An 18,794-nucleotide genomic window follows, 5' to 3' on the forward strand; every position below is an offset into this window, starting at 1 on the left:
TATTGTGTTAGAAAGAACTTGTTTGTAATGCTATTTTGATAGACTTTCGCCAAAGAAATAAACATTTCAGCACTCGAGAGAGAATACAGTCACTGACGTCCTTTTCGTTCGGTGCATGCAGACAGGTAAATTCGTGTGATGATTGTATAACTAGGCTAGGTTACGGCCTAGTATTGTAGTAGTAAGAGAAGGCCCGGGTGGACTCCTGCCTGGCCGTAGGCCTACATCTAAATTTGTTCTTTGAGTCCTTAAAATAGGTCTAGAATATTCCTAGTAAATGTTCAGTTTGTTGTGTTTATGAGGGACCATTGATTCAATGAATTCTTTAATTGTTCATACTTAATATTGAATTTGAAGTAACTTTCTTAGGGTTCTAATTAAGCTTGTTTTACGAAGGTAATTTTCAATTACATTTCAATTTTTATCGCTGTGCGCGATGTATTTGCGGTGACGAAAAAATGAGTAATTTTTTTTTGCACACAAACCTAAAAAAGATCAAGTCAAGCGTCCACTAATAGAAAAATTAGTGGACGCTGGGGAATAGGCAAATAATATTGGGAGTTACAGTGATGACGTCACGATTGACTTATAATACAAATTAGAACAAGAGCAATGAGCTCTAAATAATGTACATGTACCAGGATGCAACAGCAACAACCTTTAACCCTTGTAGTTATGCCTTCAAATACAAATCAGAACATGAAGCAATAAGATTTAAACAGTGTACATGTTCCAGCATGCAACAGCACTAACCTTTTTGCCGTTCAGCTGCTGCCGCAAAGGCTGCCACTCTATTCCTTACATTTTCATTTGGTGGTAGAGGCGCTGGTTCCTCAGGTGGTGGTGGTATGTCCATGTCGCGCTCCATATTGGCACTGTAGCGTCCCTGCCTTGATGGTGACATGGCCCTATCTCGTGCTTCAACATCTGCTAAGCCTACCGCACCACCAGCCATGTCAGATCTGAATGTAAAAGGAGAAAGGGTGAAGTATTGTGGAAGCTTGTTGATATTAAGGAACCTCAGAATCAACTAATGTTCAGTGCCAAGTACCATCTATTAAAAAGTCACATGAAACAAATTAACTTATTATCACTGAACAAATTGTCCTTTGTCTTCCAAATTAAAGGCCATAAGAGATCAAACCTGTTAACATGTAATTTGCTTTGTATAATAAGGTGCTCTGTCTGTTCTTGTTTATGATAGCACTTCAATGAGTACACTGTGTGGAATGTCTCATACCTGTCTCTTATACACATCTAGATGTGTATAAGAGACAGGCATAGTTAAGGGGAGCCTGGTCACCGGTGAAATGTATGTTGGTGCATGCGTTCATGTTTTGCGAGAAGGAAAGTTTTTGCCTGCTACCATACGTCAAATGTCAGGTAAGGAAACAATCTGCAATCCCCACTCTTGTAACTAAATTAATAATAATAATGATAAATTTCGGTAATTAACTTAAATTAAATATTAAATTGTGATGTTGCAATCTTCAATCCACACTCTTGTAGAAATGCTTAATGAACATTATTAATTTAAGTATATTCATTAAGCATTAATACGGTAATAATTATGATAAATTTCGACAATTAAATTAAATTGTCGATATAATAGTCAGTTTACTTTTTATTGGCATAATGATAATTTTTTTTCTATGTTTTTGTGTGCATTTTTTATGTTCAAAATCTATATTTTTATAATTATTTATAATCGATTTTTTTATGTAAGTGATGTTGCAATCTGCAATCCGCTTAATGCTTAATTAACATTCAGGTATTTTCATTAAGCATTTTTACAACTGGTATATTCATTAAGCATTTATACAACTTATTTAATAATACTAATGATAAATTTCGGCAATTAAATTTAATTGATTCAGATGGTTTAATGGGCTTTGTATAACTATAATTTTACTTTTTATTGGTGTAAATATTTTTTATTTGTGTGCTTTTTTGATGGTCAATAATTTATTTTTTAAATTTCTTTTTTTTTTTTTGTAATTTTTGTAATCGATTTTGTATGTAAATCAAATACAATGATGTTGCAATATGGAATCTCCACTCTTAGGAATGCTTAATGAAGATTATTTCTTTTGTGTGCTGTTTTGATGTTCAAAATTTATATAATTATTTGTAATCGTTTTTGTATGCAAATACAGTGATGCTAGCCCTTGGGCTTTTTAACTGTATATGATGTATTGTTATATAATATTATTATTATTATTATTATTATTATTATTATTATTATTATTATTATTATTATTATTATTATTATTATTATTGTTATTGTTATTGTTATTGTTATTGTTATTGTTATTGTTATTGTTATTATTATTATTATTGTTATTATTGTTATTACTGTTATTATTGTTATTATTGTTATTATTGTTATTATGTTATATTGTTATTATGTTATATTGTTATTATTGTTATTATTGTTATTATGTTATATTGTTATTGTCATCATTATTATTATTATTATTGTTATTATTATTATTATTATTATTATTATTGTTATTATTGTTATTATTGTTATTATTGTTATTATGTTATATTGTTATTATTGTTATTATGTTATATTGTTATTATTGTTATTATTGTTATTATGTTATATTGTTATTGTCATCATTATTATTATTATTATTGTTATTATTATTATTATTATTGTTATTATTGTTATTATTGTTATTATTGTTATTATTGTTATTATTGTTATTATGTTATTGTTATTGTTATCATTATTATTATTATTATTATTATTATATAGTACTGAATAATGGCTGTTAAGTAAAAAAAAATAGCAACATGCTTTACAAATTACTGTAGGTCCAGCATGCTTCATTAACATTTTAGGTTTCTTTTGTGAGACATTCTGCAGAAAGACTTTCAAATAACAGTAAAATAAAGCAATTGTAAAATTCTTATATATATTTCTTTATATTTTAAAAGACAATCCGGACGAATTGCTGTCACTACAACGGGAATTCATACAAGATAAACGGGAAAGAGTCGATACTTCGTCTTCGGACAGTTCTGATTCTGATGATGATGACGTTGTGGCAACAACTTCGATTAAGAAGACTAACCCGAAGACATCTACCTCGAAGACGTCACAGAGAGTAAAGGACAAAGAGGTAATTTTAGTTCGCGCTATATGTTTCTAGCATACGTGGTATAATTGTTTAATTTGTTAAAACTTTGGAGTATTATACAGTAATTATTTGTATTTAGTTAAAATAGGCCTATATTAGGCCTGTTAAAATTAAATAATACAATTAATATAGTTAAATGTCATATTTTCACTTTAAAAAGTTATTTAGAAAATAAGTATAATTCAACAATAGTAAGCCAAGACTTATTCAAACGAAAACAAAAGCAAAGAAAAATTAAAGATTGGACAGGTATAAGCAAACACTGTTTCTGTCTGTCGTGGAATATTATATTTCCAAGTCTTATTGCCTATACAAAGGTATATTGCTTACTTTTCAGTACACCAATAACGTTTTCCACCGAAACAGTATGTCAGTACGGCAACAACGCGCATGCATTCCAAGGGAGGCACTTGTTTACTTTCCGGATGTGAAAAGTTTCAGCATAGTGAAGACGAGCCTGATATCCGGTGACATGTATTTTGGTGCAGACGTGAATGTTTTGTGGAAAGGAAAGTTAGTGCCTGCTATCATCCGTCAAATGTCAGGTAAGTACTGAATAATGGTTGGTGGTTTAATCGTTAGGTAAAACATTTTTTTACATGATATACAATTTACAGTAGGTCGCAATGCTTCATTAAGATGTTAATTTTTTTTGTGGGGGGGGGGGGGGACATGCAGAAAAATTTAAAAAATAATATTAAGACCAAGCAACTGTGAAATTCTTACATGTTCTTTTTATCTATACTTTAAAAGATAATCCTCACAAATTGCTGTCACTACAACGGGAATCCTTACGAAACGATAAGCGGAAAAGAGTCGAGACTTCGTCTTCGGACAGTTCTGATTCTGATGACAATGTCGATGTAGCAACAACTTCGATCAAGAAGACTAACCCAAAAACATCTAACTCAAAGACGTCAAAACAAGTAAAGGGCAAAGAGGTACCTTTAGATCGTTGCATATGTTTCTAGCACGCATATGTGGGATATTTGTTTGATTATGTTAAAAAGGTGGTGCATTAGGCCTATACAGAATTGTAATAATCCCATTACAGTAATTCAGTTAATTTTATATTTTGCCCAAATTGTAAAAAAAAAAAAATAGTAGGCAAAGACTTATGGAATTTAAAAGGACTTTATTCAAACGAAAACAATATAAAGAAAACTGAACGATTGAATAAGCATAAGCTTGCAATATCTGTCTGTCGTGGAATATTATATTTCCTAAACTTGCCGGCTACAAAAGTATATTGCTTACTTTTCAGTATACTAATAAAGTTATCAACCGAAACAGTGTGTCAGTATACCAACAACGCACCTACATTCCAAGAGAAGCACCAGTGGCAGCAACTTCGATCAAGAAGACCAACCCGAAGACATCCTCGAAATGGAAAATAGACGTAGAAGAGACTTCGGACAGTTCTGATTCTTCTTCTGATGATGTTGTGACGACAACTTCGATTAAGAAGACTAACCCGAAGACATCTACCTCGAAATGGAAAACAGACGTAGAAGTTACTTCGGACAGTTCCGATTCTTCTGATGATGATGTTGTGACAACAACTTCGATCAAGAAGACTAACACGAAGACATCTACTTCGAAGACGTCAAAGACAGTAAAGGACAAAGAGGTAATTTTAGATCGTTGTATGTGTTTCTAGCACGCATACGTGGGATATTTGTTTGATTATGTTAAAAGTTGGAGCATTATACAGAATTGTAATAATCCAATTAATTCAGTTAATTTTATCTTTTGCACAAATTATTCCAAACATAGTAGGCAAAGACTTATGAAAGTTAAAAGGACTTCAAACGAAAACAGAGAAAAAAAAACTGAACGATTGAATAGGCTTAAGCTTACAATACTTCTGTTTGTCGTGGAATATTATATTTCCAAGACTTGCCGTCTATGTACAAATGTATATTGCTTACTTTTCAGCGCACCAATAAAGTTATGTCAATATACCAACAACGCACCTACATTCCAAGAGAAGAACTTGTGGCAGCAACTGCGATCAAGAAGACTAACCCAAAAACATCTACCTCGAAATGGAAAATAGACGTAGAAGAGACTTCGGACAGTTCTGATTCTTCTTCTGATGATGTTGTGGCAACAACTTCGATCAAGAAGACTAACCCGAAAACATCTACCTCGAAGACGTCGAAGAATGTAACGGGCAAAGAGGTACCGTAATTTTAGATCGTTGTATGTTTCTAGCACGCATAAGTGGGTTGTTTGAGTATGTTAACAATTAGAGCATTATACAGATTTGTAATAATCCAATTAATTTATTTAATTTTATCTTTTGCAAAAATTATTTCAAAAAATAGTAGGCAAAGGCATGACATGTAAAAGGACTTTATTCAAACGAAAACAAAGTAAAGAAAACTGAACTATTGAATAGGCATAATCTTACAATATCTCTGTCTGTTGTGGGATATTATATTTCCTAGACTCCAACATTTAAAAGGACAATCAAACGAGAGAAAAAAAAAGAAGAAAATGATTAAACAAAAAGTTAACATTAACATTTTATTTAATTAAGACCTTTATATATTTGGGTGTCGTGGTAGCCAAATTTGTATTGCTTACTCTGTAATTTATTAGGCTACCTAGATACCGTAATCAAAGAGGAAAATCTAGTGCCTCATTAGATGTTGATAGTATTTTAAAACAGAACTAATAATAACTAAATAAATAATATATTTCAAACTGTAGATTCCTAGCGTATCATTACGAAGCGAGCCGTCAGGGAACAGCTCTGCTGCCATACAACAGGGGAACAGATGTCACGAGGAACCAATAACCGACCGGGAGGGTGATTTTGCTGCGATGGAGGCCACACTTCAAAATATTCGTGAGAAGTTGATTGATGCTCCAGAATGGTTACAGAAATTTGCGTACAAATCTACCAGCCTCCTCTCCGAACTTATCAACCAGGTGTCGGAGCTTCAAGATCAACATTTGCACTCGCAGGCTGGAACAGTTCCGAAACCTCTTATCCATTCTAGCCGATGACAGACGACGTCGATGAAAACCATCCCAACCTGTGAACCAGTAAGATACAAAGATCACCGATTGCCAGTAGCCTGCAGTATCAAACCAAAAGGCTCTTTTCAGAGCCACTATTCGAACAAAAGACATGAAGCATTATGATGAAATACAAGGACGATCACACCATTCCCTTCACACATTATAATATCTTAATTGGATTGCTAGAATTATACATTAACATAACATGATTGAACAATAATGATGGTTGTTACATTGTTACATACATATACATATACACACACATTAATTATCTGGCGGCCGCCACTTAATTATCTGGCGGCCGCCACTTAATTATCTGGCGGCCGCCACTTAATTATCTGGCGGCCGCCACTTAATTATCTGGCGGCCGCCACTTAATTATCTGGCGGCCGCCACTTATTTCTGTAGTACCCAGGTTGTGGTATAGCCTAAGCCTTACTCAATCTCTTGCAGAACGGGCTCTAGCTTTCCTCCCTAAACATAGGTAAGTTCAAATATGCGCATTTATAAGTATATTGTTATTGGCCTTTTAACTATTGAAGGTATATTAGTGATGTTTCCCATATTCTTCTAGATCACGATACTATGAATTAGGCACTGTCAACACTGTTATAGTTAGTGGTGTTCAAAAGACTTAGGCCCCTACTAGGCTTGAGGCCTAGGCCTACTTAATTATAATAGGTGTGTCGGGGTGAGGTTGCCACGCTGTCAGCGTAACACAGCTAACTAGTCCACGACGCTGTAAGCAAGGAAGACCCCTCCATTTTGTTAGTCTTGTTTGTTCTGTTTGGGTCATTTAGGGTAGAAGGTGTACAGTAGACTAAATTAGATCTAGGCCTACACTGAGTTAAGCCAGGGAGATGTCTCCCTAGTTAGGCCTTGGCCCTTTTTAACGAATCGGTAGACATCTTGAAGTGATGACAGGCATTGCGAATCAGTGGTGCGTGACCAACAGAAATAAGATAAGCTTTTGGGCTGATTGTCTGACATCATGTTATTTAAAAAATCATAGCTCCAAAACGGGGCGTCGTATCCAAAAAAAATTACCAGCAAAATGTTCTTAAAAGACTAGTGTACACCACCAAAAAAAATTGATTAATGTTTTTGACCTCTGAAATCAAGATGGAAAAGGAAAAGCCCATCTAAGTACTGTATTAAAATAGGCCTGCATTACAGTGCAGTAGCATAGCACTTTCGTGTTGTTACTGTTCCAGGTACTGATAATATAGAGATTTCTCTTATTATAAAGTACAAGTTATGTTTTATAAAGTATGTATAGTATAGTAAATCATATTTTTAACACAGGAAACTCTCATATGTTAATAAAACAATGCTAGTCCAGAGTATTACTAGTAGTAGTGCACTGTAATGCATACCTATTTTAATACACTGCTTTTAGGCTTTTCTTTTTCCATCTTGATCTCAGGGGTCAAAAACATTTTTCAATTTTTTTCAATCATATAGTGGTGTAGACTAGTCTTCTAAGAACATTTTGCTGGAAAAGATTTTTTTTATACGCCCCTCCCCCCCCCCCCCCCATTTGGAACTATGATTTTTTAAATAACGTATATCAGAAAATCAGCCCAAAAGCTTACCTTATTTCTGTTGGTTATACACTGCTGATTCGCAATGTTTGTCATCACTTAAAGATGTCTACCAATTCGTGAAAAGGCCTATACCCTAATGAATTCATAAGAGTCATAATGCAAACATGTAATTCTTTACTGAGGGCTTGCCTTCTTGCAGTTTTTATCTTAACATTGACATCATCTATCATGCATAATTTTTCTCTCAAGATCGACATCATATGCTGTCAATGGAGAAACTGCAAGAGTTCCTAAAAAATCGAGGCCTGTCCACGGTCTTTGAACGATTTCAGGAAGATAAGGTGAATTGAGATGATTTTCTTACATGTTTTGTTTTTAAAAAGGGCCTAAAAATAGAAATGCTCTGTAAACTAAAATATGCCTTTTCCACGAATAGATAGACATCTTGAAGTGATGACAACACCCAAGTCAGTGGTGCATAACTAACAAAAATGAGATAAGCTTTGAGGCCAGTGGCGGCGCCAGCGAGGTGGCAGGGACAAAGGCACCGGACAGGTCAAGCAGCCCCCCCCCCGCCGGACGGGGGTCAGACCATAAAATATATAAAAATAAGCGCACACCAAGGCAACACATGTCTGTCACCGTCTGAGAGTGCCATTTTCAGCCATCTAGAGGTTGATATTCTTTAAAAAATTCTCATTTGGGATTGGGAACCCCCTCTCAACCTCTTCTCCCAGCTCAAGCCTATGAGCTCAAGTCTCCCCCGTCGAACAACTTAGCCCCCCAGAAAATATATCCTAGAGCCGCCACTGTTTGAGGCTAGCTGAATTCTTGACATGTTATTTAAAAATTCATAACGGAGGGTCGTATCACATAATTTTTCCTGGAAAATATTTTACACCACTGTATGATTGAAAAAAATTGAAAAATTGTGTTGACCTATGAAATAATATTGGAAAAAAGTAGAGCCTATCTAACTAGTGTATTAGAATAGGCGTAATTAGTGTGCAGTACAGTACTGCAAGTATTGCAGTAACTAGGCTCATGTAAGTTTCAGTTAACACATGATAAAGAGATTTTCCTTGGTTAGAAATATGAATTACTATATTCTTTCTAAAACCCAAATTAGTAGTTTATCATAATAGAAATCTGTAAGTCAAACGGTAACTGAAACTTGCACGAGTCCAGCTATTGTTGTACTGCACTAATTAGGTCTATTCTAATACAGTGGTGTAGAATAGTTTTTAAGAACATTTTCCAAGAAAAATTATTGTGATACGACCCTCGTTATTGAGTTAAGGATTTTTAAAACACAAAATCATCAAAGCTTTTTTTTTTTGTTGGTTACACACCACTGGCTTGGGTGTTGTCATCACTTGAAGATGTCTACCGATTCATGGAAAAGGCATATGCAAATACAGGCAAACTCGCCTAAGTCGAATGTGCCCGAGTCAAAAAATTTGTTGAAGTTGAAATTATTCTTATGTCACTTCATCTTTCGAGTAATCTGATTTCTCATGCATTTCTCCTATAGAAGAATAAAAAATATTTTGCTTTCAGGGTAGGGCGCCGCCAGCACTTCAGATAGACAAATGTAAACACTGAAAGGGGTCTATTAACGCTATCGTCAAAAAAGATATTTTATACGTATTCCATCTAAAGGCATCTTATTTTCGCCCAGTCTTTGAGATCATGTTCTACAATTCTTATTTTTGGTTGCTAACATTTTTAGATATTCTGACATTTATTTTGTAGGATGTTTTCCAGAAAGTTCCAATGAAAATATAGTTTTTACATACACAAATTTCCATGTATTGTGTATTCAGTGCAACAATTACTTGTGGGTAGACCATATTCCAGTACTAGAGGTAGTCGTGGTTAAAAGTTAAATCCTGACTTTGTAGGGCATTAAACCAAATCAGTAATCTCTGTTTTCAAAGTTTCACACATGTTATTTAGTTTTTTTTTTGTTTTTTTTACTTTTGCAGATTGATGGAAAAGTAATTTTAGAGCTAACAGATGAAGAACTGAAAGACTATGTTCCTGTAAAGGGGGACAGGGTATCTCTCAGAGTGTTTGCTCGCAAGCAGGAAGGAGAAACTTCAGCAGAATGTAGAAAACTTGAATTACTTAAAGCTCTTCAGCCCAAAGCACGCCAGAAAAACACAGACAATCACACCTCACAGAAACAGTCACTTATAGCTTCCAAGACAGACTGTGCTATAACTGTTGGCTTCTGCCTTAGTATTGGTGATTCTTTCAGACAGGTTCGTGCCCCTTTAGGTGGAGGGATACGGCAGATTAGGGTTTCAAAAGAACTTAAGAAAAACAAACTAATTGAAAGAATTGTGCCATTGTTCTTCCCAAATGGAAAAAACTGTAAAGGATCTGTTGATGATTTCGTGTTTGACTTGGCAACAGATGTCACTGGCAATCAGTTTATAAGTGATGATGAATCTGTTCAACAAGTCATACAGCGTCTTGGTCTGAAGCATCTTAGGTGCTATTTAGTAGCCTCATCACACGACACTGACACCTCAGACGAACTCCCAGATATAGTGTTCAACGAGACAAGTACTTTCCATGAGCAACACACAAATGAAAAAGAGGATGTCATTATTATCAATGACAAAATGACAGAACCACTGCCTGCCTTAGCTTTGGAGGAATCAGATTTGGCTTCAAATCTTTCAGCACAATCTCCACCATTGTCACCCATACATGACAATCAATCGCCTGTTTATAACATACCCACAGAATTCATAGAAGAGGATACCCTTGCCTGGTTGGATCAGTCTGAAGTTCAATTTCCCTCATATTCAAATATGGCAGACATTAATGATACTTTATCGATAGTAAAAGAGATTAAACTACACCGTGGAAATGTTTTTCAGGATTTTGTTGACTTTTTCTCTTTAGAAGAGAATAGGAATTGCCGAACAACTACATTTGAAGCAAAAATGGTGAAAGGAAATGGAGAAATCGAAATAGCAGAGGACAACGGAGGGGTCATGAGAGACGCCCTTTCAGAGTTCTATCAGACGTTCTATCTTCAATGTACCACTGGAAACACAGTTTCTGTTCCAGTCCTTAGGCATGACATGGACAGTACACATTGGGGTGCTGTAGCAGAGGTGTTGCACCTAGCATATAGACAGGAACATATGTTTCCCGTAAAGATTGCAATGCCCTTTATGCAGCAGGTTCTGTTTGGCCAAGGGAACAATCCTATGGAGGCATTTATGCAGATGATACCTGATTGTGACAGAGTTCTGTTGGAAGACGCTCTTGCTTCTAATAGTTTTTCATCAGTTGATGAAGAGGAATTTTTGGATCTCATGTCTCGACACGATTCTAAAAGAATCCCGACAGATGCTGCTAGTCTAAAAATAGTTCTAACAGAAATAGCTCACAAGGAGATCATACAGATGCCAATGTTTGTTGCAGACTGCTGGAGTAGAATACTGAAAACATTGAATATTGCTCCAGATGATCTCGATAAGATATATAGGCAACTGAAGCCAAGCACAAAACGAGTGCTGAAGATGTTTCAATTTCCTGATTCAATGAGTGCAGATGAAAATAACCTAGCTTCATTCCTGAAGAGACTGGTTCGGGAGATGGATATGAGTCACCTGCCCCTATTCCTAAGATTTTGTACTGGTGCAGACATGACTGTACAAGACAAAATAAGTGTTAGATTCACCGAAACAACCATAAGATGCCCCACAGCGCATACCTGCGGATGTGTGCTAGAAATTCCACGTTTATACGCAGCTGAGCCCTTTATGACCTTTAAGTCAGAATTTCTGACTTTACTCCAGAACAGATACTGGCAAATGGACATTGTGTGACTGGTAATATCATGATTAATATAGGCATATGGGAGAATTCAGAAAGGTACATAGATATAGGATGTATTAGATGATTTTGTTATAATGTTTTTAAATTGAAATTAGGAGTTACTAAACTATAGTAACCATGTTTTTTTTTTGTTTCTGTGTCTGTTTTTATGCAAATATTCTAATCCTGTTTTTAAATTAGGAGGTAATGATTATGAATACCTGTTGTATGCCCTGTAGATGATGTCAACATAATTGGAAGTAGATAGCAAATTAACATCTGTAATTTTGTAAACCAGAAGATAAAGTAGGGGGAGGTATGGTATTTTAATAATTATTTCAGGGAACAGTGAGATTAAGTATCATGATAATTGAGATACTTGTTTTACAATGATTTAACAAAACGAACTTATAATTTAGGTGGACTTGAGTGTTTATAATTCCATTAATTTGTTAAGAGTTTAAAAATATTATGTTTAATATGTTTAATGGAATCTTCCATTTTTTAGAAGCTTATGATTAAGCTAAGGAAAACTATGCCTTGTCAATGGACAGGAAAGAATAGCGAAGTTAGTTTTTAAAAAAATAAAAAAAAATAAATAAAAAATAAAAAATCAGTAGACAGTGTTTATTGATTTTAAAAAATAATTCTTTTAGCCACACTGTGTGTTACAAAATATTTTATGCAATTGCAAGTTTCATGAGAGAAAAGAAATGTATAAGTGTTACAGTTATTTTGGCTTAATAAAGTTTGTAAAGCTTTTTATGCAAATATTATAATCCTGTTTTTAAATTAGGAGGTAATGATTATGAATACCTGTTGTATGCCCTGCAGATGATGTCAACATAATTGGAAGTAGATAGCAAATTAACATCTGTAATTTTGTAAACCAGAAGATAAAGTAGGAGGAGGTATGGTAGTTTATTAATTATTTCAGGGAACAGTGAAATTAAGTATCATGATAATCGAGATACTTGTTTTACAATGATTTAACAAAACGAACTTATAATTTAGGTGGACTTGAGTGTTTATAATTCCATTAATCTGTTAAGAGTTTTAAAATATTATGTTTAATATGTTTAATGGAATCTTCCATTTTTTAGAAGCTTAGTATGATTAAGCTAAGAAAAACTATGCCTTGTCAATGGACAGGAAAGAATAACGAAGTTAATTTTTTTTTAAATAAAAAAATAAAAAATAAAAAAAATCAGTAGACAGTGTTTATTGATTTAAAAAAATAATTCTTTTAGCCACACTGTGTGTTACAAAATATTTCATGCAATTGCATGTTTCATGAGAGAAAAAAAAATTATAAGTGTTACAGTTATTTTGGCTTAATAAAGTTTGTAAAGCTGGTTCATTTACTTGACTTTCAGATTTATTGTATTTTACTTTTAGATTTCTTGTTCCTTTGTTTTGTCCTCAGCAGTGCCAGCACCTGGTTCAACTCCCACCCTGGAATGGACTTGCATTATTGCTGCAAAGTGCTATAAATTTACATATGCCTAACAAACTTTCACTATACATTTATCAGGATTGCAAATGGGAATTTGAACTTTGACCATAGATAATTTGTGATAATAGATCTATGGTTCCATGAAAATTTTAAACTTTTATTTAAAATAAAATAAGGTACATAAGGTGTACAGCCACAAGACAAGAGACAAAAAGAACAAGATAATCTTGATTACAATCCCTCGCCCTGTTGCACTATGTTTTGTATATAGTCGATCCGCTGGTGGTTGTTTTTTTTTTTTTTCTCAATTTTTATTAATACCAACCAAAACATACATCACTGTAATGAGATTTCTGCAGATAATATTTTCCTGAAGACGAATTAAGCATCTCAATCGAAACGTCAAGATATCAACCAACAACAAGTTTTTTTTCAGAACTACAAGATAGTATAATACATACTCCAAGTATCGAAATGCATGCCAGAATTATCTACGTGGTGTGCCGCAATCATTATTACGAAGATTAAAATAATGGCAGAGAGGTTCAGTAATTAAATGAAAAACGCCTTTTTACATTGATGTGATATCAATACCTGGTGTTTTATCAATCTTAAAACGCCTTACAAGCCAATTATCCCATCAGTGGTTATAGGAGTGAGGAATAAAGAATTTACGGAGAGGCGAGGAAGGTAAGATTTAAAATTTGCATCAGGCTTGTTGGCAAGGATAGAACCAATATTGACGAAAAATGTAAAAATAGTTTGAAGTTTACATTTGGATATTTGTAAGGTTTCTTTAATGTTATGAGATTCAGTCATCCGAGTTATTTTCTTTTTGTTTTTATAAAATGCTTTATATACAAATGGCTAAATTCAAGTTCGACAGAAGACAGAGCCATATTTGGATCAGTAGTCCCATAAGCCTCATTACAATTTATTTATTTAATTCATTTTTAAGATTCAAAATAGTAGATGTATTTGTTGTCCGGGCAGTTAAATGCATTATTTTGAGGATACTAAAATCCTACTTCATTTCTCATACATTTGGTTTTCTATCATGTATATTTTAAATTCGTTCACTTGATCTTGAAAATGCGTCCGTGATGGACATGAAACGTCGATTCATTTTGTCAATAATTATAATAATTATATTTTGTGTATTTTGTGTTCATGTAATATAGTAAACGTCTCTTTATTATTTAGACAAGTTAATTAATAAAAGTTCAAAGGCATCAATAAACGCAGCTATATAGACAACACCAATGATGATATTTCTACTTGATTTAATTTCAAGTTCAATAAACAAGGATCATATAGTTGGATCAAGATCAATTCCATTCTTTGAATGAATTGTTATTTTGAAAATACAATGCTGCACGATTAAAAATCGCAACGGGACTGAAAGGTTCTCTGAACAAGTCATTCCATTCATTTTTATTTCCGAACGTTGTGGTGCTTGCAGAAAGTAATCATCAAATCAATTTTATAGTCGGAGTTTTTCAACCTAGGCAAATCTTGCTAAAAAGGTACACTTTCTCCATACTGTATAAAGGCTTCTTTGAACAGAATGACCTGTTTCAGGCACAAACGCCTGACCAAATAAACACAGTACCATTACGATTATTTATCGTGCAGGAAATCCACTCATGAGATCTGTCTGAATATTATAATATAGAACTCCCACAAAATAAGTGATTATTGGCATTTACATCAAAGAAATAAACAACCATGTTTATGACTGACATCGATCAAACTTCGCATTGCAGAAACGATGTAATCCAGAGAAAAGTAATATTGGATTTGTATCATATGCTTCGACCAATAGTTATAAATTATAGGGTGTTTTTTTTTTTTTTTTTTTTTTTTTTTTTTTTTTTATAGAATTATAGTATTGATACTATATCTCTTCTTTTTTTTTTTTTTTTTTTTTTTAACAATTATGAGGTCGGGGATGATGCAGGGCAGACAGTGGGCTTATTCAGAAACTGTGTGAGCCGGAAATTGTCTCCCTTCATTGAGAAATGGTTTACAGCTCATTAAATGCATGCAAAACAATAGGTCGCAGCGTATGATACAAATCCAATGCCTGGTGTACATCTGCAGGTGATTCGAGTCCATGGTGAACCTTCAAAATTTCGAGTAATTCATACATTTCTGGATCACATGGAATTCCTTCCCTGAATGTACATGCATTGCAGCATGCATCTATATCAGTCTGTTCTGTTGCAATCAAGTAATCCCTTGTTTCATATAGCAGTGGCATAGTGTACATTACAACAGGCCTTCCATGCGGAACATTCTCATTTTTGCTTCGTCGAATGTTGTGACAGTTCCAAACAGAAACAACACGATCTAAATCATTCTGCAAATAAACAAGAAAGAACACCAGAGATTAATGAAAATATGAATTCCTTTAAAAAATGATGAAATAACAGGCCGTGGAACTTTAAACGGACCTGACATTTTTTTACGATTTGACTTTGGATGTAACATACCATCATGTTGTTTCAGACCAATTTTCCAAACAGTGTGATAGACATTGAATTCACCCATGCAAAATTGTCCAAACATGTTTGAATTATCAAGAAATCTATAACACTAAAATGACAGCACATAAAAAGTATGGCAAAAAATATTACCACCTGATAATTCTTCATTTTAAGTATGTTTCTAATTATCAAAATGAATTTCTGGTTATCAGAGGATTTTAAATTTGCCGCTCTATTACCCTGAAGCTCAGTTAAATTAATAGTGGAGTGTTCTCTTATAAATTCCTTTACTCGCTCACCCACCCCCAAAAGAGATTCTGAAAGACATCCACATTTTCCACCCCATTGAAGAAGAGGATCTGCTAAAATTCATAAACCCACCTGTACCACCTTGGTGAAACAAAACTGCACAAGATTCATGTCAATGAAGTCTCCAGTAAATGATCCATTCTTCAGTGTATTAAGTTCATCAATCCAAAATTGAGTACATTCTTTTCGTAGAATGCTCCAGAAACTTTCTATTCTTTGATTGTGCATGCTCTTGCCATATAAAAAGCTGTCTTTTCCAGATAGAATTTCCTGCATACGAGCAACATGACCATTTTCTGTTCCCATATCACCTCGTATCATGGTGGGACATCCCTTCAGTGAATTGACAACTTCCATATAGTAGCCACCAATAACTCGCGGATCACTACTGGTTGAATGAACATTTAACCACATCAGCTGCCTAGAAAATCCATCGATGCAGCCATTTATACATAAGCCAAATGGCTTTAGTTTGTCATAAGAGTCTAAATGCCAAAGAAAGTTTGGCCCCTTGGCAAAATATGCTCTCCTTTTAAGCCTACCTCTTCTTCTCAAATTTACACCATCTTGGTCCAGTATTTGAAGAAGAGAATGGACTACTTTTCGAGGAATAGTTAAACCTGCTTGAATGCACTTTAAGTGCATCCACCTATAGAGATAAGAAACAATTATAGGTGAGAAAATGAGTGTAAAATGAAAAATAATTTTGAGAAACTCTCTCTAAACTTAAATTGCCTCCTACAACGTTCGGTGGCGGGGTGGGGGAGGGCGGTAGGCACATACACCGTTTCAACAAATTTTAAATAGTACAATTTTGGTCAAATCAAACCTTGTACAATTATGCTTCAGAAAATAAAATTAGTATGCCCTTCAACCCCTCCCTAAAACTTTATCCCCCAGAACCAATTGGGACAACCAAGGAACATAGCAATAATGAACTATATCTAATCATGTCGAAAAGGGGAAACATAATATAACTCTGCTGAACTCCTTCTGTAAAAACTGTAGCATGTATATTCTCTAATTAAATCTAATGCATTAAACTTTACATGTTTTGTTAAGTAAATTAATTAGTTTACAATAAAGAAGTTCAGTTTTCCATTTCCTTTCACCAGCCTGCCACTCCAATCCAGGTAATACCATTATTTTTCTGGACTCTACTTACGAACGAAATAAAACATATCAATTAATTTTTTTTATCTATCTTACACTTCTCCTCAGTCTTCCTCCTATTCAAACCCAACAGCCTTTTCAGGACTGTCACATGGTGACCCGTATAAACAATGGTGGACCTAGGCCATGGAAACGTCACACCTTCAAGGAACATTCAAATTCTACAATCTACAATAACTACAATCACTTTCATTTCTGTTCTCTGTGCAATGAACTTATTTTAAATAAAACAGTGAAAATAAGCATCTTGAAGTTTATTTCCAAAACTCTTGGTCATCTTTTTTTATAATATTTTTTTTTTACCTGTATCCATGCAATCCACCAGATTCTTTCAGTTGTTCACTAATAAACAGAGCCACATCCAAAACATCAGCGTAATTCTTTCTTCTAAAGAGGTTTTGAGTTGACAACCATCTTTTCAGAGTGCTCATGCTAATAACGCAGCCATGATTGAGTGCGAGAGCTCGCAATATCTCTTTGTATGAAAGTCCCAAATTAAAGTACAGTGCTGCCACATCCATATATGCCTACTGTTTAGTGAGAGTGTCCTAGATGACAGAAAAAAGGGAGAGTTAATATCTAGGCCAGCACAACACAACCACTTCATCGTGTAAGTAACAGCTGGCTACTGTATTTTATGCACAGAGAAAATTTCATGAAAGTGCTTACCGTAAATGCTCGGAGAAAAGCTAACGCCGCTCTCAATAAGCGCCACGACGCTTAATCGAGAGCAAAATTATATTACGCTGTGTGTCTTTGAGAAACAGGGTTTTAAATACAATGACAGAGTGTTAAAATGAACAAATATTACAATGAAGACAAGTATTTCTTTATGAACGTTTATAATTAGGATGATATAAGACCTATGATAGACTACGGGAATATGTGAAATAAGTAACATGGGAGCGGGCATAGAAAGCGCCTCGCCAATTTGTTTTTATAAGCGCCGCTCTCGAATAGGCACCGCTCTCAAAGAAGCGCCGCACTAAAGCTTCCAAAAATTGTATAAGCGCCGAGGCGCTTATTCGAGCATTATAGAATAGAATAGCAGTTGTAAGGAACAACTGAGTTATAGTCAAACTTCCAATGTAGATATAATTTCATCAAATTTAATTATTATTATCCAATTACACTCAGAGTCTAGTACCTTAAATGGCGAAAACCGAACAACAAACAAGACTGACCAAAATTAATTAGAAGTCTTGACGACGTGGTCTAGCCAACTGTGTTACTATTTTCTCTATGGTTACACCAAGCCAAAGCATTTTTCACAGTGGTAAAGTGCCATTTCCGGTCATCCAGAGGTCCCTATTGTCAGGCCTGCCTATTGTCAAAAAAATATTTTCGGAAGGGAAACTCCTCCAAACCCACCCTTTTTCTCAGGCATACAAACTCAAGTCCCTCATCTTCCCCCACCCAGAAAATGTATGAGCCGCCACCTCTAGTTAGGCCTAGTAGGCCTATAGCCTACACTACCCACTATAACATCGTTGACAGTGCCTTTAAATCATAATATCGTGATCTTGGTAAAAATTGGGAAATACCACTAATTATACTTTGAATAGGCTACTATACTTTGAATAATTATAAGGGGCTTACAAATGCATGTTTGAACTTACCTACGTTTACGAAGCTGGTGCCTGTTCTGCATCAAGTAAGGTTATACCGTAACCTACCGCAAACTGGGTATCAGATAATTAAGTGGCGGCCGCCAGATAATTAAGTGGCGGCCGCCAGATAATTAAGTGGCGGCCGCCAGATAATTAAGTGGCGGCCGCCAGATAATTAAGTGGCG

The 18,794-nt window shown here is 34.6% G+C and overlaps 3 protein-coding genes across 4 annotated transcripts; 2 read left to right on the forward strand and 1 right to left on the reverse strand.

Annotated features, from left to right (window-relative positions):
- The first annotated feature begins 1,284 nt into the window (after window positions 1-1,284).
- Window positions 1,285-6,436, forward strand: LOC117105089 (nucleolar protein dao-5-like). Its single transcript, XM_033246116.1, has 7 exons — window positions 1,285-1,383; window positions 2,947-3,131; window positions 3,487-3,694; window positions 3,903-4,090; window positions 4,414-4,779; window positions 5,088-5,333; window positions 5,868-6,436. The coding sequence occupies exons 1-7, from the start codon at window positions 1,311-1,313 to the stop codon at window positions 6,165-6,167; spliced, it is 1,566 nt and encodes a 521-aa protein (XP_033102007.1). The 5' UTR covers window positions 1,285-1,310; the 3' UTR covers window positions 6,168-6,436.
- Window positions 6,437-6,577: 141 nt separating this feature from the next.
- On the forward strand, window positions 6,578-12,932 carry LOC117105102. The gene is made up of 3 exons (XM_033246148.1): window positions 6,578-6,666; window positions 7,979-8,070; window positions 9,718-12,932. The coding sequence occupies exons 2-3, from the start codon at window positions 7,990-7,992 to the stop codon at window positions 11,581-11,583; spliced, it is 1,947 nt and encodes a 648-aa protein (XP_033102039.1). The 5' UTR covers window positions 6,578-6,666; window positions 7,979-7,989; the 3' UTR covers window positions 11,584-12,932.
- Window positions 12,933-14,291: 1,359 nt separating this feature from the next.
- On the reverse strand, window positions 14,292-18,755 carry LOC117105110. 2 transcript variants are annotated; one of them, XM_033246155.1, is made up of 4 exons: window positions 18,619-18,755; window positions 17,303-17,547; window positions 15,899-16,475; window positions 14,292-15,390 (listed from the first exon to the last, which is right to left on the reverse strand). In XM_033246155.1, the coding sequence occupies exons 2-4, from the start codon at window positions 17,518-17,520 to the stop codon at window positions 15,055-15,057; spliced, it is 1,131 nt and encodes a 376-aa protein (XP_033102046.1). In that variant the 5' UTR covers window positions 17,521-17,547; window positions 18,619-18,755; the 3' UTR covers window positions 14,292-15,054. The 2 variants fall into 2 exon arrangements, with proteins under 2 accessions (XP_033102046.1, XP_033102047.1); XM_033246156.1 differs by having other exon boundaries at window positions 18,623-18,713.
- Between the last annotated feature and the right edge of the window lie 39 nt (window positions 18,756-18,794).

This window comes from Anneissia japonica, unplaced genomic scaffold (genome assembly GCF_011630105.1).
Source record: "Anneissia japonica isolate Jap-2015-1 unplaced genomic scaffold, ASM1163010v1 scaffold287834_len5846547_cov211, whole genome shotgun sequence".
NCBI lineage: Eukaryota > Metazoa > Echinodermata > Crinoidea > Comatulida > Comatulidae > Anneissia > Anneissia japonica.